The following is a 24,302-nucleotide window of genomic DNA, read 5'->3' on the forward strand; positions in this document are numbered from 1 at the left end:
CGGAAATGTCTTATTTTATTTTATTTTATTTTATTTTATTATTTTTAAAGATTTATTTATTTTAGAGAGAGAGAGAGTATGGAAGGGAGGGGCAGATGGAGGAGAGAGAGAGTCTTAAGCAGACTCTGCACTGAGCATGGAGCCCAAAGCAGGCCTCGGTCTCACGACCCTGAGATCATGACCTGAGCCAAAACCAAGAGTCAGATGCCTAACCAATGGCACCACCCAGGCACCCCCAGGAAATGTCTACTTTAAAGGTAGAGTTGACAGGATTTGCTGAGGGGTTGAGTATAGAACAATATCGATGATTCAGAGTTTTGGGGCTTGAGTAACTGGAAGGATAGAACTTCTATTTCATGAGATGGAGACAATGCTGAGAGGAGCAGCTTTGAAGGGTGAAAAGCAGGAATTTGGTTTTGGGCATGAAAGACTTGAAATACCTGTCATATATCCATGTGGAAAATACTGAGTAGGCAGTTGAATGTAGTGAGTCTGAAGTCTAGGGGAAACTGCTGGGCTAGACATGTAAACACAGGAGTCATTAGTATATAGATGATATTTAAAACATGGACTGGAAAAGATTGCCAAAGAAATTAGTGCAAATAAGTTAGAAATCCAGTAAGTTATAAGGACCAGACTCTGAGATGTTTCAATATTTAGTGGCCATGGGGCATGAGGTTGAACCAACAAAGGAGAATAAGAAGGAGCAGCCAGAGTGGTAGGAGTAAAGCCAATATCCTGTAATCCAAAGAGAAGTGTACAATTGGTTAAGTAATACAAGGACTGAAAACTGTCTTTAGTGATCTCAGTGAGAGAAGTTTCCATGGCATAGTGTGAGCAAAGGCTTGGTTGGAGTGGGATTAAGAGAGAATAGCAACAGGGACTTTGGAGACAGCAATTATAGACAACCCTGTCAAGGAGCTTTGCTGTAAAGGAAAGACAGAAGTTAAGTGTTAGCTGGAAAAGGATGTGGGATCAGGAATCTTATTTTTTTGCTTTTTTTTTCCTGTTTGTTTTTGAAGATGGGAGAAATAATATGTTTAAAGATGAATAGGACTGGTACAGTTGGGAGGGAAATTTGATGATGAAACAGAGAGAGGGAAGAGTGAAGAAGTGATGTTTGTGTTCAGACTTCAGGGCAGAGATCAAGAGGAGGAATTGGCCTGAGCTTGAAATGCAGCTCATTCCTAGACAGCGGGAGTAGTGAGGATATAGGCACAGATGAGATTCTGTGATATTTGTTTTTATGGTGTTCATCTTTTGTTGCTTCCATTTTCTCAGTGAGATGTGAAGCAAGGCCATTGGCACAGAGGTGAGTTGGGATGTACTGGAAATTATAGGAGAAAGGAGAAAAAATCAAAACAGTTGTCTAGGAAAGAAGGAGAGTGAGTGAACAGACTCGGGGATGGTATTTGTTTACTGGGCAGCATGAAGGGCCCACTTGATGTTAACTATCATGAATTTAAATTGAGAGTAGTCATTATGGAATGTTTAATTTCTTCTCCTGCCCAATTCAATGGCCTGAGTGCAGGCAGGAGTAGGCAAAGATTAAATTTAAGCTTGGTTTCATTTCATTAAGGGGATGAAGAAGCAAGAAAGAGCTAGGGAGTTGAGGATGCATGCAAGAGTATTATAATGATTAACCAAAGATTTAAGCTGAGTAAAGACAGAAAAGCATGAACAAGTTGAAGGACTGAAAAGATGGTAAGATCATTAGATTAGGGGTACCCATGGGAAAAAGGATTGTTTGAGTTGGTATAATAGGAGTGACTTGTAAATAAAGAAGGTGGCATTTGGAGGGCAGGATGTTTAAGACTGAGTTTGTGGTAAAATTGCAGTTATTGTGAATGACAAGTTCTAGGCTATCACTGTGGAAGAGAGTGGCTGAAGTGGTGTGGAAGATAAGATTGTTGGAAGAGAGGAGGCCAAATAGCAGAAACTCCAGTGACCTGGAAGTATTGGCTATGTGTATATTGGAATCACTACAAGGTATGCCAAAAATAGTGTACAGCATGGTGGTAGAGAAACAAGTGCTGAAACCATCAAGAAAAGCAGAAGAGCACCCTGGGATGGGTTGGGCTAGCAACAGTGACTGACAGTATCATTATAGTGAATGACAGTGGCACTTCGAATGTGTAAAATTTGAAGCTGGGGGTGGGAGGGAAAATGCCTGGAAATGGCGGTGAGAGGCAAGAACATATCCCCCACCTCCATGCCCAAGGTACAAGGAAAGTGGAGGAGAAAATAGCCACCACATGAGAGGATTATGGGGAAAGTGCCCAGACTATGGAAAGAAATGTCACAGAAGAGGTTTGCAGGTCCACATGGTTTGGGGGCTGCCACTTGTCTCCACCAAGTGGAGGTCTAGAGGATGAGTCATCTTTTCTAGAATGGGACTTCCCTTGTACCCTGCTGGTGGAGTCTTTCGGGTCTTTAGGAAGGGATTATTAGTAGTACGTGTGTGTATATTTGTCCCTGGCTTCTGACAGTGAAATTAGGGGAGTAGTCTTCATTTAAGGACATGGGTACTCTGTTGACTGTCTCCACTGGAGGCCCCAAGATTGATGTAGTTGCATGGTAGGGAAGTGAAAGAAAATTATTTTTAGATTGAAAAGTGATTCTCATATTTTACAGGATCCCAATTCAGCACTCGGTGCTCGTGATTCTCATATTTTAAAAAATCTGGTACCACTGGTAAGTTGAAAATAGTGTGTGTGTGGGGGTGGGTGGGTGTGTGTGTGTGTGTCTGTGTGCGTGCATGTAGTGGGTTGAGACTGAAAGCATCAAAGCCAGTTAGGAGTCCATTGCACTGTTACAAGAAATAAATAGAGAATGAATTAATTCACTGCCAGTAGAGGCTGAAAGGATATGATGGATTCAAGAAATAAATTACTCTTGATTGAATAGAGAAAACTGTATTTGTTCAGAGTAGATAAAGGTAGCCAACAGGTCTTATGTATTTAGACAACAGTAAAATCCATGTTTTCAAGAGCTTATGTATTTGCAAACCTGAATAATCTCCACATGAACTATTCTTATTTCTTTCCACATGAAATTTCCACATTGGATACCAATGTGTATAGGGGGAAATTTAATTAATAGAATTTCACAGGGATGTACAAATTATTGAGAAATCTTTTTCTTATATCTGTGCTTTTCTGTTATTTAAAATAACTACCCCATGATGGTTTAAGCTAAGCAAATATGAAGATTTAACAGGTTGTTGAAATATAAGGATGAGAGTGATATTCCATGGATCAGTTTGCCAATGGGCTATGCTAGAGCAGGCAGGTGAGGTGCTTACTGGAGAATAAGGAATGCAGGACACCTGGCCTTAAGGGGCAGAGATCCTGCTCCATAGCATGGGCATCACATTCCTGCAGTGATGCCTTAGAAACAGACATGTCTAAGGAAGAGAGGGGAGGATTGTGGACATCCATATGGTTTTCAAGAGGAAAGGATATTTCAAGGCAAAGTGACCATAGTGAACAGAGGTGCACAGATGTGAAAGAACATAGCAAGTCTGGGGAGTCATTACTTGTCCATTGCCATAGACAGTAAGGGCTGTGGTAGCAGAAGGGTCTAGAAATGGTGGTGGGGCCTTTAAAAAAGGCCTCAAATGCTCCGTCAAATAAAGATTTAGGTATTATTACAACAGGGTATAGGGAATTGTGGAAGGGTTTTAATTAGCAAAATGACATTCATGTGATTGTGTGTTTTCAAGAGTTATTTGGTCTATAATTCTGTGTGTTCATTGTCCTGAGCAGTGATGGAGGTGGTAGAAATGGGTTTTCCAGATGGAATTCCAGTCCTAATGTTATTTGCCACCTCCAAGTCTCAGAATTTTCTCTCTCAGCTCTTAGAGGAGATGGGGATTGGCCTTTGGATGTTGCTGTTTATTTTCCTTTTAATAGCCTTCGTAATGCGTATGTTAGTAGAGCTAAATATAAACATCCGAATTACTTGGGTGTGTTTTAAAATTTGAAAAGGCAGGATGAATGAGTGTTTTTTGGGGGACTATTTCTGTTCGTCTTCTCCATATGATAGCTCCAGATTGCATGTCAGTGATGTACAGGCTCTGGGACTGTCAGACTGGATTACTTATAACAGAATTGTCCTACCATTACTCTTGTTAAAAAAATTTTTTTTGAAATGAGTTTGAAATGAGTTAGGTGAGCATTTTCCAAAAATCCTAACCATTTCTTCCACATTTATAAGCTTATTAGTAGAATATAAGAAATTCTGAAATCATTCTAGGGGAAGAGGATTATATATTTTATTGATAGAAAACAGTTGCCTAAGGGCAAAGGTCACAGGGCAATTGTAGAGGAAGGAATAAGAGAATTTCAGAGAGGTTTCAGATTAGCAAAAATAATTTGAGTATTTTAGTTCATGAGGTGTGGCTGAGTTTTACAAAGAATTTCTTAACATCAGGGCTGTGGAAGAATTAATCAGCCTTAGCTCACGTAGTGATGCGTTCCTCCACCCTACTGGTATCCAAGGAGAGGCTAAGTAACTCTTTGGAGGAAATATTATAGAGAAGATATTCAAGCATCCATGATGCAGAGAACTTAAATGTCAATTCCAGCACTGAGAATCTGCAGAATTAGCACAGATCCCTTCTTTACTCTAGCTGAAATTTAACAAATCCTGTCACAAACATGCCTGAGTGAAGGTAAAAATGACTGAGGATAAAAGCTGGGAAAATGTGAAGACTGTAAAATACTAATTTAAAAGTGCAGTGCAGATTAGGCACTGCCGGCCAGTGTGCACTGTGGAGTGGAACCATCCAGCCCTCAGATGATGGAGGATTATGATAAAGATTCAGGAGATAGGGACGCCTGGCTGGCTCAGTTAGTTAAGCATCCGACTCTTGATTTCAGCTCAGGTCATGATCACAGGGTCGTGGGATCGAGCCCCATGTGGGGTTCTGCACTCAGTGGGGAGTCTGCTTGAGGATTTCTCTCCGTCTCCCTCTGTCCATAACCCCACTCACACTTGCTCTTTCTTTTCTTCTCTCTCTCTCAAATAAATAAATCATAAAAAAGAGAGAGAGAGTCAGGAGATAAAAAGAAGTCATAGCACCTTGCAGAACTCAGAAAAAGCCAGAGAAATGCATACAGTCATGTAACTACCACCACAATCAAAATACAGAACTGTTCCATTTTCTTCCCCAATTCCCCCATGCCTCCTAGTAGTAAATGCCTACTTCCAGCCCCAGCTGCTAAAAGAATTTATGGATTTCTGTCCCTGTAGTTTTGCTTTTTTCCAGAATACCATGTAAATGAATGAAATGAAACGTATGTAAGTAGTCCTTTGAGAAGCTCCTTTCACTCAGCTTAAAGCCTTTGAGATTCAACTGTGTTGTTTTATGATTCAGTACTTTGTTCTGAACGATTGATTGACTCATTCTTTTACATATGATATTTCATGTATGGGTGTGCTACAGTTTGTCAAACCAGCCCCCTGTTGAAGGGTAACTTCCTTATTTCTAATTTTTGATGATCACAAATAACTCTACTATCTACATTCAAAAAAAGTGAGAACTACCAAGGAATGAGAGAGCTGGGTCAGTGTAGACTTAACTGTTAAGAAACTGGGGGAAATGTTCACTTTTAAAACAAATATTGAAAAATATTTACAGTAGTCCTTTCCATCCACGAGTTTCCTTTTGTTAAGTCTAATGTGTGATAGTAGTCTCTTATAGTCGATAAAACCTTGAGATTTTTAGTTCCAACATCACGCAAGAGTCACTTGTATGGAAAAGAATTAGGAAAAGAAGAAAACGATGGTTTAGAAATAGAGAAAGAGGCTAAAGAGAGGTGAAGTTTTTTTCACAGAAGCCTAGGGAGGGGTATGGTCATCTGAGAAAGCCCCCGCTCCTAATAAGAGGATGGTAAGTGAGCTGAGGGAGGGTCTTTCTAGAACCTCATGGGCCTTTCTGGAAACTGAAGTATTAGTGGCAAGTAGATATAGATAACTCTGAGTTCTAAAATCAGAAAGACATTGAATATGAAGGGAAGAGATGATACAGAAAACAATGCACCTGACCTTTCGTGTATCTGCTTGCTCCACCAAAGTGAAATGAAGTGATGTACATCATCATTACTAAAGGTATGTGAGATCCTGAAGGAGATAGGAAATGGAAAACATTTGGTATCCATTATGACTAATGTAAAATGTGTCATGTGTCCCTGACAGACATTATATTTGTGGTGTGTGCTTATGTTAGTTTAAGAAATACATAAGGAAGGCCCAAAAGGCCTGCAAGAATTCATCACAATTTGAGTGCCAGTCTACCCATGTGGTCTCAAGTCTCTGACTGTGGATTCTTCTACCATGGAAGCTTTGGAAACAAGCCTTACCTTCAAGAAAAACTTGCTTTATAACTAAGGACATTATGATCAATGTATTGCTCTGTGTGTGTGTGTGTGTGTGTGTGTGTGTGTGTGTTAGCACACTCCAGACGTTTTAATCATTGGCTCAATTAAACAGGTTGAGTGTAAAAAGAAAGAACCAGTGAAAGCCATTCACACAAATTAGTTGGAATTCTTAGACAATTAAATATATTGTGTGTTTTTTTTTAAGATTTATCTATTTGAGAAAAGACAGAAAGTGAGCACAAGCAGGAGGGAGTGGAAGGCAGAGGGAGAGGGAGAAGCAGGCTCCCAGCTGAGCAGGAAGGCTGATGCTCCCAGGACCCCAAGATCATGATCTGAACCAAAGGCAGATGTTTAACCTACTAAGCCACCCAGGCGCCCCAAATATATGGTGTTTTAATAGTTGGTAATGAAATATGATATTAGGACTGAAGGGACTCAAACCATGCTCTATTAAAATTATTTTTAACATTTAATACCAAAAAAATCAAGGAAAAAATATAAAAAATGAAATGAAAAGGAAGGACTAAAAGCATCTTTGTAAGTAATGTAAAACAACAATATCAGATTTATTTTCATACTCTGGGACTTGGGATGAACAATTTTTTTTTTTAAGATTTTATTTATTTATATGACAGAGAGAGAGTGAGAGATAGAGAGCACGAGAGGGAAGAGGGTCAGAGGGAGAAGCAGACTCCCTGCTCAGCAGGGAGCCCGATGTGGGACTCGATCTGGGGACTCCAGGATCATGACCTGAGCCGAAGGCAGTTGCTTAACCAACTGAGCCACCCAGGCGCCCGGGATGAATAATTTCTTAAAGAAGACTGGTAAAATATGAAGGTAGCTTAAATGTCCATAGATGGGGGGAAGCTATGAGATTGGTTAGAATATTCAGGAGTCCCAAATTACATGAGGAGGTGATAGTGGTTAAGAGCACTGGCATTAAGTCAGAGTCCCATGAGTTTACCTCTTTCTGCCGCTTACGAGCTGGGCCATTTTGGTGGGATCTGTCTTTGACCTCACCCTGGAGGAACCAGCAGCTCCCTCACAGGGTTGTTGTAAGCCTTGAAGGAGCTTGCACAGATCTCAGCTCGGTCCCTAGAACATAGCCCGTGTTCTGGAGTTACTGCTGCTGCCCATGCTAGTAAGGGTAAGCAAAATTAACCCAAAGTGACTTTGTTTTTGTTGTTTTTTACTTACAGTCACCAGCAGTTTTAAGCTGATACTCAGGAGCTTTTGCCTTAGATTAGAATGCACCTTATCCTAGAGTTTGGAGGCTAAGAGGGCCTCCGGGTAGGTTTTCCAGCTGCCCCTTTCATAGACGAGGAAACTGAGTCACAGGGCAGTTGTTATTTTCCAAGGTCCCACGTACCTGCTGCGCCAGAAGCAGCACTACAACCCAGCTGCCTGCTCCCAGCCCAGAGCTCCCCCATGTCACCGCAAAATAAATGGTCTCAGGTCACTAAGCACAGACACACACATACATAATTCTACTCATTTACTTCTCATCTTCTGAAATCTCAAAAGAACTGATTTGTCATCTTCTACAATTTGTGTGTGTGTTTTTTTTTTTTTTTTTTTTGCCAGTCTCTGGGGCTGATGAGAGACTAGATATTACTAATCGGAAAAATCAACTAAAACACAGTTAAAGAGACCAGTAGATTCTCCAATGATCTCACCTTCAGAAGCAGTTTTAGCTGTGCTCTGATTGGCTGTGCCCTTTCCAAACGCTGCCATCCCAGGGGAGCCCATTTCAGGTTTTGCCCATATTAGCATATACTTCCCTAATCTGCAGTCTTTTTTTTTTTCTCTCAAAAGCATTTGGGGGTTTGAATCTTTTCTATATGTAGAGATCTTTCCTTTTTAAGGTTCTAACAAAGAAGCACTCTTAGTGTCTCTTTAGAGATACCATGATGGTCCCTGAGTCAGAAAGTTGATCTGCATTGACAGATGCTTCGTATATAAAGCTTCCTTGTAACGATCCTAACATTTCAGAGTTAAACGGTATTTACTGCACTGTGAAACATAAAGGAAAGCTTGACTTCCTCCTGTACCAAAGGACTGTAAACAGTCCCACACCTGTGCACAATTTATAGTAAATCAAGCATTTGGAATTTCATTTCATGTTGAATATTTTAAGTGTCTTTAATAAAGATGATGTGATTTGTAAGTCACATAATGAAGCCAATCTAAATAGGAGTTATTAAAAAAGAATAATAACTATTTAACTAAGCATCTCTCCCCCCCGGCAGTGTGATTCAGATCATCAACTCGCTCGATTTTTCTTTAAATAATAGCAACAAATACTCTTGGCAAGTAAGGCCTACTCAAGTTTGAGTCACATCTGGGTTTTATTAAAGGTAAGCTACCGAAAGCCTCTGAACTTAAACTTCATCATGCTTTTCAAATTGTCTCTGTAGATATGCCTACATGTACAGAGGAATTCAGGCGGGGGTGGCCACTTGAAGGAGGAGGAAGAAAAATAAACTGTCTGCTTTCCACACCTGATTTTGTCTCTGGTACTAAAATCTATATTGTCTATCTATCTATCATAAGTATAGATGAATCTATCTTCCTATTTAAATAGCTGCCCTCAGAAGCAGAGTATTGGGGAGTGTGGCCCTTTGTCACCTTAACAGCAGCATTCATGGTGCATGGTGGCATGCAAAGCAATAGGTTTTGGGGTATTGGTCTTAATTATAATTGACTCTCTGAGATCTAAAAAGATTGGAAAGTGCAACAAACCCTACTGGTCCACGATCACTTCTAATGACAAGATTATAAAGCTAATATCGACATGAATTTGAAAACATGTCCCTGGAGCCCTAATTTCTGCCTCTACTCAAGGGGCCAACTGTAGGATCCAAAAAAAATTATAAAATCTCTTTTGTATCTTCACATCATAAATACGCTGTGGCTCCTGCAAAATTAATCCCTGGACTTGCTGTAGTTTCTACTGAAAGATACACCTTTTTGTAGAGATATGTGATCTTTCATTGACCCCAGTGTAAGATGTTTCAGGTAAGCTATCAGAAGTTGCTTGCTTTTAAAGGAATGAATTGTATGGTATGTGAATGATGTCTCAAACTGTTAGGAGAAGAAAAGCTGATTGCATGACAAGGACAGATTACCGGGACAAGAGCTTTGTGATAAGCCAATGTGTAGTCGTGTAAGGTTGTATGGCCTTGCTGAAGACTCTTCTGGTTTGGTCCTCTGAGGAAAGTACAGTGATTTTTGAGTCATTCCTAGTTCCATCATACATGAGTAACTATTTGAAGGACAATCATCATGTGGAAGTGAGTTAGACCCTCAGAGGAGTCGAAGAGTGCATCAGATGTTTCCGCAGGGGACAGGAATGGTAAATTTCCACTTTCCACCCCCACCTCTGCCATCACTGGTCAAGTTATGTTTTCTCCCTGGTGACTGAGCTCATCTGGGCACGTGTCCCAGGCTGAGGCTTTGGCAAGCGGGGCTGGGTGTGAGAGTAGCAGGAATTGGACCATTGAGTACTGCTGGGTCAGGAAGCAGAGAATAGTCCAGAGTCAAACCCAAACACGAGTGGTGCAGCAAAGTCCATCACTACAAAGGGGTCTAAACTGAGTCATGTTGGAGCAGGTGGATTTGGAGGGTGGTAGAAAGATGCAGTGGAGCACAGAGTGGGTTCTTTTTCCATCTCTGCCATCACATGACCTCAGGCAGGTCTCTTATTCTCCTACCCTTAATTTTCTCAGCTATAAAAGGAAGAAATTGATTGGCAAGATGACTTTTGAGGAACTTTTCTTATTCTCATATTCTGTGCCCAGCCATGCCCACTTAGAAAGAACCTCATTATGAACAAATTGAAGGTCATAGGCTCCTTGAGATCATTGAGTTTTTAGCACAGTAGAATTTGCTTTAATTAAGTTTCAAATTAAGTGCTAATTAGTGGTTTTATCTCATAGCCTTTGTGACTTCTACAAGAGAACATTTTTGAATATAAATATACAAGCTTTTGCTGTTCCTTCTTAATCTATATTAAGAAATAACTTTTGATATTTTTTACAGCAATGCACTAGTCCAGGATGCTGATATTTGTTAAAATTTGCTTTCTTTTATGGCTGCATTTTGTAGGGCAAATATGTGGGGTAGAGTTCTCAAACTGATAGGCTACTGGATGTATCACACTTGAACACATTTTACTTGGGTCAAATAGTTATATTATTTTAAATTAATGGCCACTTTTGAAAATGAAGAAACTGTAACATAGAAAAATCAAGAACTTTGGCTTTTCTTTCAATATGGAAAGATCTGGCAGCACCAAGCCTACATTCCCAAATGATAATAAATGTCTGGCATTGAGTCCAAGCTGCTCCTTCTAGATGGCTCAGACCCTCTCCAGTTCACCATGGCTACCTCCATGCCAAACGAGGCTGACCTGTACGGATTGGTTATTAGAAATAGTGAAATAGCCTGTTACTGTAGTGCGGTACCAGAGTGAAGCTACTCGGCATTCAAACAGGCATTTATTATGCATCTCCTCTGTCCAATACTGTGTGTTTATTCATTAATGTAACAGATATTTATTGAGGGCCCATTATGTGTCAGGTACTATTCCTGGTATTGGGGATACTGTGATGAACAAAACATAATTCATGGAACTTACACTTCCGTGAAAGAAAAGGATAATGAATTAAGAAGCAAATGAATAATATCAGATGTTGATAAAGATAATAAAATAAATGAAGTAAGGAAAAGTGATAAAGAGTAAAAAGAAGCACTTGAGGGGAAGGCAGGGGACCCAGCAATAACAGTAAAGTGTGCTCGGGACTTTGATGGTGGCACAGACACTGTGTTCCAGGTACACGTGAAGTAGGGCTCTTAATCCAGAGTCTAGGATTTAGTGGTGGCTTTTAGCAAGAAATTGTACCTGAGTAGAATCTTAAGAGTACAGAGGGGAGCATTGATGGGTGACTGAGTAGGCAAACCAACCACAAAGTTAAAATGGTCATGTAGTGTTACCTCAAGAATAAGAAAAGTTTGGTCTTGGAAAACTTATGGGGGATCAGAAGCCCTGGGAAAGTCTGTTCTAATTTCCAAATGTGTGTGTTTTGCATTTTATGGTTGGGAACTGTTTGTATTTTGACACACAATTGCTTTTCAGCGTTTGTAGCTGCTAAAGGACCTGAGCAGGTATAACCCCAAAGAGAGCAGGTATGGGCACCGGTGACAAATGCCACAGTGTGCAAGGCAGAGAGTGGGAGAGGAGTTTGGCATGCTCACTAATCTGAAAGGTATACCTTCCCAGCACTGGAGTGTATGGCTTCAGGAAGGATGTGGTGGGAGGTGGCCATGAAGGAGCAGTGGCTAACTGCTGTATCAGTGGCTGGTCTCAGTATAAGCCCAAAGGAGGAGCCACAAATGACAAATTTGGCTAACTCACCAGTCTAATGTTTAGCCTCATGCACCAACATGAGGACAACAGCTCTCTACAGTGGTGTCTTTACATAATAGTGTGTATGTCCTAGATTGTTTTAATGAGAGAATATACAGTATAAGCTACTTTTATAAGCTTGCAATAACTTCTTCCTCATTTAAATAGTTTATGTTACACATACTTACCAATGACAGGGACCTAGCAGGAAACAGATGTCATACTAAAACTGTGTAATTGTGAAGGATTAATAAAAGGACTATTTACAAAGTTGGGTAGGATTTAAGGAAACCAACAAAGATCGTGCAGCACCTTGGACAAGGAGAAGGGTAGTCATCTTTGAGGAGCATGGAGAGTGCTGTCTCCTGGGAAGTTTGGTGGAGGGACATGGACAACCAACGGAGACCTATCAGGGAGTAAAACCTCAAACTTATACTCATTCGGCTTTCAGATAGTTCATTGTCTCCAATGACAAAAGTCATCAGAAGCTGGAAGGCTAAGGAGCCCATTGCTGCAATCCGTACAGGTCAGCCTCTCAGGAAAGGGTGGAGAAAGCTAGAGCATACACACAGGGGGCAAAGAGAAAACGTCCAGAGCAGTTCTTGAGCAGTTATATATTTATATATATATATATATAGAGAGAGAGAGAGAGAGAGAGAGAGAAAGAGAAACAGAGAACAGAGAGACAGAGAGAGATAATCTGAAGGAAATCCTTTTCAACATAAAGCTTTATAGGCAGTTGTAACAGATAGGAACTAGAACTGTTTTTGGAGGTCTCCCCTGTACCTTTCTATTATGAAATTAACACATGCACATTGAGTATTCTAGTGTGGTTTTTCTTGCATTATATAGTTTAAATAACTTTCTAAAACTTCACAACAGTTCTCTGCAGAAGGCAGAGCAGATATTTTTATTTATCTTTCTCCTCCATTTTACACACCAATTAATGAAGCTCAGAAAGGCCAAGTGAGTTACTGAATGTCACAAGGTCACAAAATTTGTCACATCCAGAGTGCACTCAGGTCTTCTGTCCTGTCCAGCTGCTTTTTCTTTAATCCCTAATGACAGTTAATCCTGGCTCTTCCTCCTCCAAAAAAAGAAAACTCAAAACTAATTTTTAAAATTAATCATACTGTATAAATGCAGATCTATAAATACCAGTCCATGTTTTTGAGCCTGGATAATAATTAGAGCTAAAATTTACTCCTTTACTAGGTGTCAGATCTCTTTTTACTTGTGTAGGATAAATTATTTCATTTATTCCTGACTGTTCCCTCAGAAGGAATGCTTCTTCCCTGAGAAACCCACATGACTCTCTCCCTCACTTCCTTCCAGTCCCTGCCCCAATGTCATGCTATTAAGAAAGGTATTCCCTGACCTCTCTGTGCCTCCCCCTACTCCATACTTGGCCTCCATCACTCTCGAGCCAAGTAGAAATAGAAGTATAAGACAAGCCACAACTGAAAAGCACGTAGGTAATTTTAAATTTTCTAGCAGCCACATTTTAAAGAGGCAAAATAATTAACTTAATTCATCCATAATATTATCATTCAGCGTGCAGTCAATATAAACCATTCATGAGATACTTTATATTCTCTTTTTCATATTTAAGTCTTCAAAATCTGGTACTTACATTTAGGACACATCTGGTAAATACACTGTATTTATACTTGGACCACATCTCAATTTGGACCAGGCACACTTTAAGTGCTCAACAGCCACCTGGGACTGGTGGCTACCATATTGGTCAGTACAGCTCTATGCCTTTTACCCCACTTTACTTTATTATTACTATTATTATTATTATTATTATTATTATTATGAGGTTCAGCAAGGCCAAATGAGTTATTCAAAACAGATCGCAAAATTTACTATTATCAAACCTAAGATGGAACTCAACTTACCAATTTTGACATAATATATATTGACTTATTGTCTTTCTTCCTGCGATGATAAACTTTTTAAGAGCCAGAAAATTAGTCTCTTTTATTCATTGTTGCGTCTACAACGTGTGGAATGCTATCTCACCCAAAGCAAGCACTCAAATCTTTGTTGGATGAATAACAATCTTATGAAGCAGGTTCAGCTTTGACTCCCCGCCACCCCCATTTGCAAGACGAGGCAGTGGCACCAGGAGTACCTTTCCCCAGGCCACACAGCTAGTTAATGGATTTCCACCCAGGCAGTCTGTTCTTTAAGAGCACATACTTAATCTAAGCTACTCTGCTGAACTTAAAAAATACACAAACACATTGATGAGAATGATAAGCTGTCACTTTTTTCATGTTTTTCTCATAATTTTCCTCTTTTCAAATACTGTTAAACACATATTAACAAGACACAAAATGATTTATAAGGTAATAACTTCAGGTCCTTCCTAGCTAGCCGGAGAGGATGAGTTCAGTGGTAAGGCTCTTGGTCCCTTCAGGCCCCAGTAACTGTGTGCTCTGCTGATTTATGAGGAGGTTGACTCAGGAGTAGATTTTTCCCCACAATAAAGCATTGTTTGATAGAAGCTAAGTTCTCATTATTTTGTTGGACAATTCTCTGGAAATGCATTATATGGACTTGATAGACAATGATCAATTGTTTAAAGAGCTGAAGTTTGGTGGATGTGGACATAGATATATGGACATAGTTATTCCGATTAGATCAGAAAGCCTATTTATTGACTGATTAAGTGGTTTAAGAGAGAAATGTTTAAATGCTCTGGATTGTAGCTGAATTTACTGTCTTTCATTCATATGCGCCAGCGTCTATATGACTGTGTATAATGATTATGTGCTGTCATAACACAGTCAATATCATAATAACAACGAATATTTGTTGTGTTTTCTTTGTGCCAGGTATATAAGGGGCCTGGGATTATCTCAAGCATGCTTAGGCAGGAGAGTTTACTGTCTCCACACCATAGATAAAGTAACCAAGAGGAGAGAGATTAAGTAAATTCCCCAAGGTTGAATACCTGCTGTCAGTGCTCTGATACGAATGTTCTGAATCCAAACTCCATGTCCAACCTTCCCACTTGCCCTCCTTACATTATAAGCATCCTAACTTACCAGGCCCCTGCCTCTTTCTACTCTCTGAAGGCACTTCAAAGGAAGTGCACTCTGCTTGGCTTTGGAGACAGACATAACTGGGTCCTCATCCAACTCTGACGATTACTAACTGTAGGAAATCGGGCAAAATGATTTACCCACTGAGAGCCTCACTTCCTCTCTTTGTAAAATGGGGCTATAATACCAAGAGCACTATTATGATAAGCAATCATATATCTAAGCTGCTTAGCACAGGGTCTAGTGTTGAGAAGACACATAATGGCAATTATCTCTATAATTACAAAGTACTTCAGGAGAATAAAATGCTGTTATTATTTACACTACATCTTTTTACTCTAATAAGAGGTAGCAGCAATTAGAATTAACAGGGGGGGCATTTTAAAGGAATAAGATGAAACATCTTCATGGACTCTGTATGTGCATAACATATCTCTAATAGAGTTGCAATTTGACTACAAGGATAAAATTATTAGGACGGCTGTTAAGATCTCATGCTTCTGGCCATAGCTTGACGACTGGCTGAGGTCAAGAATAAATTCTCTCTATGATGTTGTAAAGCATAGTGAGGGATATTTGATGCATTTTGTGATTTCCATTGAAGCATCTGGCATTATTTGAGGAAGAGGCCTGGTGTTAGCTGGATGGGCTATTGGTCATTTCTACTTAAGCTGTAATACATACTGTGTCCTGCAGCGATGCTTGCTTAAAATCACATGTGGCTGCAACCTTTGCACTAAAAAGTGCTGCACCGGTGGTATCTTGCTGATGACACACATTTTGCAAACCAGACTGTATCCCTTGGGTATTATGCTCTACTACGGATCAGCTTCACTTTCGCTCAGCTCTTGAAAATCACCTGTCTCCAGAGGCATTTGAAGATTAATTTAAAAGGGAAAAGAAAAGTAATTTCTGAAAGCTACTTTAGATGAGAAAAATAACTCCATTACATTGCTCTTCTTTTGTCCTTTTGGATGCCTGACTCTCTGCTTCTTGCATTGCACTTTTGTGTTCTGGAGGTGATATGCTGCTAATACTTGTGATGATGGTAAGGAGGACAATGACATATATGATGTCCATTCATGCATAAAGCCTGTGTTTCAGGCACTTTACATACCCCGTATCTGATCTCCAAGATAATGCTCTCATTTCATAGAAAAGTTAAATGATTTATTGAACACAAAAGCAATTCTGTGGTAGAGCAAGGATCCAAGAACAGGTTGGCCTCACTTCAAAAGCCCATTTACCCTTCCACCCTTCTTCCCTTCCTCCCTCCTTCTCTCTTCTCTTCTTCCCTATCTCCCTATTTTCTTTCCCTTATTTTCCCTTCCCTTTCCTTTAAAAATTCTCTTTTTTGTTTGTTTTAATTAGACTCAGTGAACTTGAACAACCGGCTTGACCCTGCACAGTTAATAAGATGTGGATCTCAAGAGACACAGCAATCGAAATCCATCACAAGAAGCTTTCTAAGTTACCCTCATCCATTGTCATATGTTCAGACACCCAAGATTCCATCTTTTGTCTCTATGGACACAAATGAGCACTCAAGTCACCTTCCAGAGAATGAGCTCACCATAGTTCTGATCTCTCTCTCTTTTTTTAATTGTCTTCCTCTGTCAAGTATGGGATGTTCCAAGATCTAAGAATCCTTCCCTAGTGCCCAGATCTGGCTGTAAGATCAGTTAGTATTTTGAAGGGCTGAAAGAAAGCAGATTTAGGTCACATTGAGAAGTGACACCTTCTAATCTGAGCTACTTCCACTGTGTTATGAGTACATATCCAAGTTGCAGGTTTTTTACTATAAGCCCTCATTATATCAGAAGGTGTTCCTTAGAAGCTTCTACTACATGATTTCCTAAAGTTTTATAGTATCAGTAATTTTTTATTTTTTAAAAGATCTTATTTATTTATTTGAGAGAGTGAGAGAGAGCACAGAGGGAGAGTGAGAGGAAGAAGCAGACTCTCCCCACTGAACAGGGAGCCCGATGCAGGACTCGATCTCAGGACCCTGGGATCATGACCTGAGCTGAAGGCAGATGCTTAACTGACCGAGCCACACAGGCGCCCCCCCAGTACCAGTAATTTTAACTATAGTTCCTACTCTTCTCTGACTAGTTGATACCTCATTTTTCTTATTTTCTTAAATTTATAAATTGTTTATTGGCTTTTGTTGGTTTGTATAAATCTGTGGGAAATATTTTTAAAAACTTTTGAAAATATCAATATGGAGATAATTACTTCTAATATTTCTAACACCTGGTACACTTTAGAAAGAAAATATACTTTTTCATCCTATGAGCGTTAATTCTTCTTAATATATTCTGTTTATGGATAAGGAAAACTGAATCGCAAGAAGGTCTGGTAATTTGCCCAAGATTACATAGCTTATAAATGGCAAAGAAACATGCAAGATTTAGTATTCTGATTGTAAATTTGCGATTCCCCCAGAAAGCAGAGCCTGAGACAAGGGTCTGCATTTCAAGTAGTTTATTTTGAGAAGGGATCACAGGGAACCAGAGTGGAGGATGGGGAAGAATCAAACAAAGGTATGTTATCACACTGATCACGACTCTGGACAACGAGGCTCAATCACACTGCGTCCCTCTGAGGTGCTGTATACAGTAGCCTCAGAAATCTCCACTCAAGAGACTAAAGAAGGAGGCAGTCCACCTGTTTCTGTTTCCCTTTGGGTATGGATGGCAACAGAGGATAAATCCCCCAGAAATTTAAATCTGTCCATGTGTGTGAACTCAGTCTCCCATAGGCATCCCTCATTGAGGTACCAGAAAAGCTCTGGGGAAGAAAGCAACAGATACCCATTATCACTGAAGCCAGGAGCTGAATGGTTACAGCTGTGTGAAGCTAGTTGCCAGAACTATAGCTGGAGAAAAGATGGCTAAGGGGTTATGAGGAGGTCACAAGGAATATCCAGATATATAAATTTTCGACTCTATTTAAAAGTAGTAATTATCTTCAAGATGTTCACAGTATCTTGGAGAATGAAAGATGTTCAGATAATGATAGTATTATGGTGGGCAGTAGCATTAATAATGGTAGCTCAGAGAAAGACATGGTTACTCCGTCTGAAACAGGTGAGAGCTGGGGCGGCCTGGGAGACTCCACAAAAGGAACTTATGACCTGAGCCTGAAGAAGAGTTTGTTAGAAGGAGTGGGAAGAAAAAGGCATTATACAGAGAATGTGGGGAGAAGAATGGAGCCCTCCTGTCCTCTTCAGGAGGGACAGACGCCTTGCGTAGAGTGCAGTGAGGTATCACTGGCAGATGAGGCTGGAAAAGTACATTTGTGCTGGATTAAGAGGGCACAAAATGACCGGCTCTGAGTGGGAGAGGCGGGAGAAGAGACACTTAGAACATCATTGGTGACCTTTGATGGCCACATTTGGGAGAATGTGTGAAGTAAATTGAAAGCAGGAAGTCACTTATTTTTAGTATTGAATAGAATTGAGTATGATTTTAGAAAGGAATGGGTGGTGAGGTAGAAAGCCTACTTGATTGAGGGTGAAAACTGATATAGTACAATCTTCAGAGAAGTGCAAGTGTATGAGATAGAGCCTGTGGGATATAGTGACAAAACCCAGAGATACAAAGTTAGAGGTTTTTTGATCTGATTACTCCACCTGCTTAACAGCTGTATGAATATGAACAATTTAGTTAATCTCTATAGACCTCAGGATCTTCATCAAAAAATGAGGTTAGAAATAGACACCATACAAAAGGTTTTATGAGAAGAAATAACTCAAATGTCCATTGATGGATGAATGGATAAACAAAATGTGGTATACACACACAATGGCTTATTATTCAGTCTTAAGAAGGAATGAAATTCTGATACTTGCTATGACATGGGTGAACCTTGAAAACTTTATGATAAGTGAAATAAGCTGGACATAAAAGTACAAATATTATGTGATTCTACTTCTATGAGATACCTAGAATGGTCAAATTCATAGAGACAGAAAGTAGAACAGTGGTTACCATGGATGAGGGTAAAGAGGGAAATGGAGAATTACTTTTTAATGGGTACAGAGTTTCAGTTTGAGACCATAAAAAAGTTCTGGAGATGGGTAGTGGTGATGGTTGCACAACAGTGCGAATGTACTCAATGCTACTGAACCATATTTTTAAAGATACTTAAAATAGTGAATGTTTATATAATATTTTACCATAATAAAAAAGTTAAGTGTTGTGAGAATTAAGATGAGCAGTGCATACGGATAACACAGTTTCAAAGGAATGATGATCAGAATGTTAAATAGGTAGGCATCAAAGTCTTGGTGAATGTAGGACAGAAGAGAAGGGAGATGGGTGAAGATGGTCTAGGAAAGGAGGTCAAGACATCTCAGGGGGAAAAAAAAGGAGGAAAGGATGGGCATAAACATTTGAGTCCATTTTCAGGTAGAGGGTAAGGAAGTGTAAAGAGCTCCTGCCTGGTGACTCTTCTCTGGGCGAAGGAGTGTGAAGCTTGAAGATGAGGTCGAGGACTTGGGGAAATTTACAAAGCTGTGGAACAGCTGCTGTGGGTGGGAAAGGAAGCAGACGGGATGAATAAAATAATTGCCAAGTAGCAGAGGAACCAGCTGAGGTTGACTATAATAAATTTGTAATGGAGCCAAGTAAGCATGGCTATGTCATTTTCTCTAACAGTACTTGGCAACACAGACACAACCTAGAGAAACAGTCAGTTGGATTGATTTAGGGTATGGCATCGGCAAGACAGTTGTGGTCAAAAGTTAAAAGAGTTGAGGAAATTGAGGATACTCATGAGAATACAGTGTAATTGGTTGACCATGTTGTCCAGGCTGGAAAGGAAAGAAAAAAAAAAGGAGGGGTTGAGAGACTGAAAGGAGACCTGGAAGCACAGGACCAGAGGTTGTGAGAAAGGGAATGTATAGTAATCATGGATTGTGATCAGAGGTCAGAATGCCTCAGTTCAAGATTTTGGTGGAGTGGTTCCAGATACTAATCAAGTAAATGCTTGGGTTGAAGGCAGGTGGGTGGTTTCAAGCTTTAGGTGTATCAGAATTACCTGAGGTTCTTTAAAACGTCCTTTGCTGGGTCTAACACCCAGAGTTTCTGATCCAGTAGGTCTGGGATGGGACCAGTGAATCTGCATTTCTAACAAGTTCTCATTTGATGCTGATGCTGCCAGCTTGAAGACCGTGCTAAGAACCACGGGAGTAGAACATAGGAAAAAGTCTTAACATTAGTGGGTAGGGTGGATCTTCAATATAGGTATTATACATGGAAGAAGATGAAGAAGGAGTACTCTGTTCCATGTGCTGAAGTTTTCAAAGAACATGAGGAAATGACCTGGGGGTCTGAAGAGGATCATCAGGAGAATGTAGAGTCAGGAACATAAGCACAGTGAGGGGTAAGCATGAGATCTCTGCTAGGTTCACCAGTTACCCATCTGATGAGGGCTCTACATGGTGTTCAAACCTTGGTGTGGCCCTGAGTCTACAGGTTCAGGTACCTTTAAGGACCCCCCAAAAAAACTACACTGAGTTACATATGCATCCTAGGTAGCTTAGTGGTTTAGTGCCCTTTCAAGTCAATATTCTTTGGATTTGTGTTATATGGACATACATGTTTATCCATATATATTTCTTTTATATTAAAATTATTATAGGAGTGCCTCCCGGCTCAGTCAGTAGAGCTTGTGACTCTTTGTATTTTTTTAAAGATTTTATCTATTTATTTGAGAGAGAGAGAGTGAGAGAGAGAGAGCACGAGCACGGGGAGTGGCAGAGGGAGAAGCAGGCTCCCTGTTGAGCAAGGAGCCTGATATGGGACCCGATCCCAGGACCCTGGGACCATGACCCGAGCTGAAGGCAGACACCCAACCAACAGAGCCACCCAGGCGCCCCAGCTCTTGATCTCAGGGTTGTAGGTCGTAGCCCCACATTGGGTGTAGAGATTATTTAAAAATAAAAACAAAGTAAAAACAAAAATTTTTAAAAATTATATTTAGTGAGAAAAGACTAAAAACTGGATCTTTCTATTAGAGAAATTGAAATTTTATATATATAAAAATTATATAAATTTAGTGTCTAGAATAAGGGATTTTTTACACATACATTATAATTGGTATGTGTAATTCTCAGTCTTTTCATCACTCAAAATGTTTAGTGGATCACACTCATTAAGACAGTTGTAAAGTCTCATTGAAAATAGTTTTAGGGGCGCCTGGGTGGCTCAATCGTTAAGCGTCTGCCTTCTGCTCAGGTCAGGATCTCAGAGTCCTCTTCGGCGGGAAGCCTGCTTCTCCTTCTCCCACTCCCTCTGCTTGTGTTCCCTCTCTTATTGTCTCTCTCTCTGTGTCAAAATAAATAAATAAATAAAATCTTAAAAAAAAAAAAAAGAAAAATAGTTTAAAAAATCCTCATTCTTTCTAATTGGCGACCATTTAGAATAACAACAACACTTTTTTTTTTTCTTTTGCAATTTTTGACCCAGCCAAATTTTTGGAAGGCATATTAAAGACTTTCACATTTAGATTTTTAAAACAATGAAGATAATCCCCTTTTCCGCAGTCAGGGGCACCAAGGCATGTATTATTCAGTCTTAGAATTTTAGCTGATGCTGTCTAGCATTTTCAGGCATCGGTGAGCTCACTGATCTCAGAATTGGTAGCAAGATCTGTCATTTCAGAGTTGACTGGGGTGAATGCTCTCTCTATTCGTTGGAGATAAGTGGGTGAAAATGATGTAAGACTTTCAATTTCTGCTGGCATTAGACAGATTTTCTGAGCTCCCTGGAAATTCTCAGTACCTCCATTCCCTAGATCTTCAGCTCCTTGTGCTATGCCACCCACTCTCAATGTCAAGGAAGACTCCCAAAGCCACCTGGTGTCGTCCAGTAGCTAGTCTAGGAGGGCCAAGCTTTCCTTTTGGGCTGCGACTAACTGGCTACTGTAGTTAGAGCTAAGCTCTGGGTCTCTGGCTTCTCCTGATACTTCCAGACTTGGGTGAAATGCCACACCTCTTGAAAAGTGGAATGTGGTTTTGTCCCAAAGAGGTCAGACGATACGACCTGGAAGAGCGGGGGCGGGGGGGTTGACTTCCTATGGGGCACACGTAGGACAGGAAAGGAGGAAGAAAGGTAGCCAAATTCCCCCTCCTTCCCTTCTCTCTCACTGGCTGCTCCACAGAACAGCTTCTCTGCGCAGCCTTTCTGGAAACATCAGATGTGGTCCAGCAGAGTTGGCTGTGTCTCTTCACAGCTTCTTGTGAAGCAGTGGCCACGCATCACCTTGCAACTCTTGCCAGTCTTCCCTGTCTTGCATCTCGTTTCCTCTCTCTCACTGCCCCGGCCATGCACCTCCTAAATATAGCATTAATATTAGTTCTTGCCTTGGGCTCTGTTTCCTAAGGAGCCGGGTCTGAGACGTCACTCAAGGGCACTATCTACTTCGGTAGGAGCAAAAGCACTTACATTTCACTAGGTCTGTGAAGAGTCATATTTAGAGACCAGTATAAACTGCCATAACATTCCCAGTGTAATCCAAGGGTATTTTAGGGCAGTGACTCTCAGTATAATGTCCTCAAGCCAGTACAGTCAGCATCACCTGGGAAGTTCTTAGAAATGCCAATTCTCAGGTGGAGGGACCCAGAAACCTGTGTTGTTGTTTTAAGCCTTCTCGGTGATTCTGATAAATCTTGAGACTCACTGCGTCAGGGTTTCTGATAAGATTGATGCCCCAGGCAGCTACCTGACTGGCCTTCCCAGACTCTGATACTACTACAAGAAGCAAGTCAGTTCTCAAAGCAAGACAGTTCTGACATGTAAGAACAAAAGGCATGTGAAATCTAAACCTAAGTGTCTAATTACTAACGTGCAGTTGAATCTATACTGAATGTCCAGGGACTATATATCTCTAGTGGCTTTTCAATTCCACCCTTCCCAGGTTGCTGAAAAGGCCCAATCAGTCTGCAGGTTGCTTGGTGAGCATGGGAGCAAAGGGAAGTTGATCATTTTGAGTGACAGTCCATTTAGACATGGCAAGTTCATGGGGCTTATGCTACCCTACTACAGAATACATGTCTGCAGTGATTGAATACTAGTGGTTCATTAAATTTGGTGTTGTTCTCCTCCGGACAGCCCTGGATAAACAGCAAAATTCTCTCTCTGGTATCTACTTTTATAGCATTGCATTAGAACACATTCAGCTTGGCATAACTGTTCTGAGATTCAGTTGTTCAGTCTTTAATTGTTATAGTATCTTTGTGCTTCAAGAAAAGAAAGTAGGGAAGGCCAAATGATTCTAAATATTTGGACATCAGAAAAATCTCTGGGTGTTGACATTGCACAGTCTCAGCCGCGGGAGTGTGTAAGATTTGTATCTCCAGCTTCCCTTTCATTGTCACAGGGAATATTTTTCTTAGCTTATTTAACTAGATAATAGTCTTCTTGGCGAAAGACATCTCTATATGTATTGAAGTATGTTGTTGGGAACATAAGCACATTATAATAATTTCATAGTATACACATGCTGTTTTCAGATACCCTGGTGTGCTCTTAATTGATCTTCTCAACATACGGTATGGTAAAAAGCTGTTGAGCGGGAACTGAGAAATTTCTCTTTGTCATTTTTAAAATTATATGGCTTGGCATTTGGTTTTCACATTTTATTTCTGGAGTTATTAGTTGAATATTCAAATTTCATCAGATGACAACAGTTGCGGCATAATTTATGGATTTTTAAAAAGTTTATTATTTAAAAACAGACTTAACAGTTTACCCTTGCACTATGGAGCTAGAAACATTGGTAAAAACACTTAAAGCTGCTGAGACTTGAAAAGAATACAGTTACTATCTAGCTGCGATAAAGACTTGCTTTTTGAGTTTTATAATATAAAGATAACTAATGAATAATGATATAATGATGTGTTTCACGGTATGTCTTATCCCTCCCCCTCATTTATTGACTGCCTTATTTTGTTTCATTTGAAATAACTTATTTATGATTGTAAAATCATTCTATGTCAGCTTTATTTATAATGGGAGAATTTGGACATACCATAAATGCCCAGTGATGGGGCATTGGTTAAATCAGTTATGGTATTTCCCTAAAATAAAGTACTTTTAAAAATTTCAAATGATGTTTTAGTAGTATATTTACTAAAATGTCTTCTCAAAAGAACAAAGGCAGTTTCAAATGATTCTGTTTTTGTTAACTAATGTGTTTACCCCCCTCAAATGTATATTTTAAAAAGGAGCAAAATTGGGGCACCTGGGTGGTTCAGTCGGTCAGGCGGCCGGCTGACTCTTGATTTTGGCTCAGGTCATGATCTCTAAGGGTCATAAGATCAGGCCCCGAGTTGGGCTCTGTGGTCAGCGGCGTCTACTTGAGGCTTTTTCTCTCTTTCCCGCTGCCCCTCCCCGCCAAATAAATAAATAAATCTTCAAAAAAAAAAAAAGGAGCAAAATAGTAGAG

The 24,302-nt window shown here is 40.1% G+C and overlaps 1 protein-coding gene across 7 annotated transcripts in view; it reads left to right on the top strand.

Moving 5' to 3' along the window:
- ZNF385D (zinc finger protein 385D) overlaps window positions 1–24,302 on the top strand; it is an 863,057-nt gene that overhangs the window by 603,556 nt on the left and 235,199 nt on the right. For 2 of the 7 annotated variants that reach the window (XM_027587446.2, XM_027587445.2), the window contains exons 2-3: window positions 2,635–2,694; window positions 8,801–8,899. The exons of 4 other annotated variants lie outside the window; for them this stretch is intronic. In XM_027587446.2, coding sequence (XP_027443247.1) covers window positions 8,803–8,899 — 97 coding nt within the window. In that variant the 5' untranslated portion in view covers window positions 2,635–2,694; window positions 8,801–8,802. The remainder of the gene's footprint in view (window positions 1–2,634; window positions 2,695–8,800; window positions 8,900–24,302) is intronic. One more of the 7 variants, XM_027587444.2, reaches the window with a different exon arrangement.

This window comes from Zalophus californianus, chromosome 1 (assembly GCF_009762305.2).
Source record: "Zalophus californianus isolate mZalCal1 chromosome 1, mZalCal1.pri.v2, whole genome shotgun sequence".
NCBI classification, from domain to species: Eukaryota; Metazoa; Chordata; class Mammalia; order Carnivora; family Otariidae; genus Zalophus; species Zalophus californianus.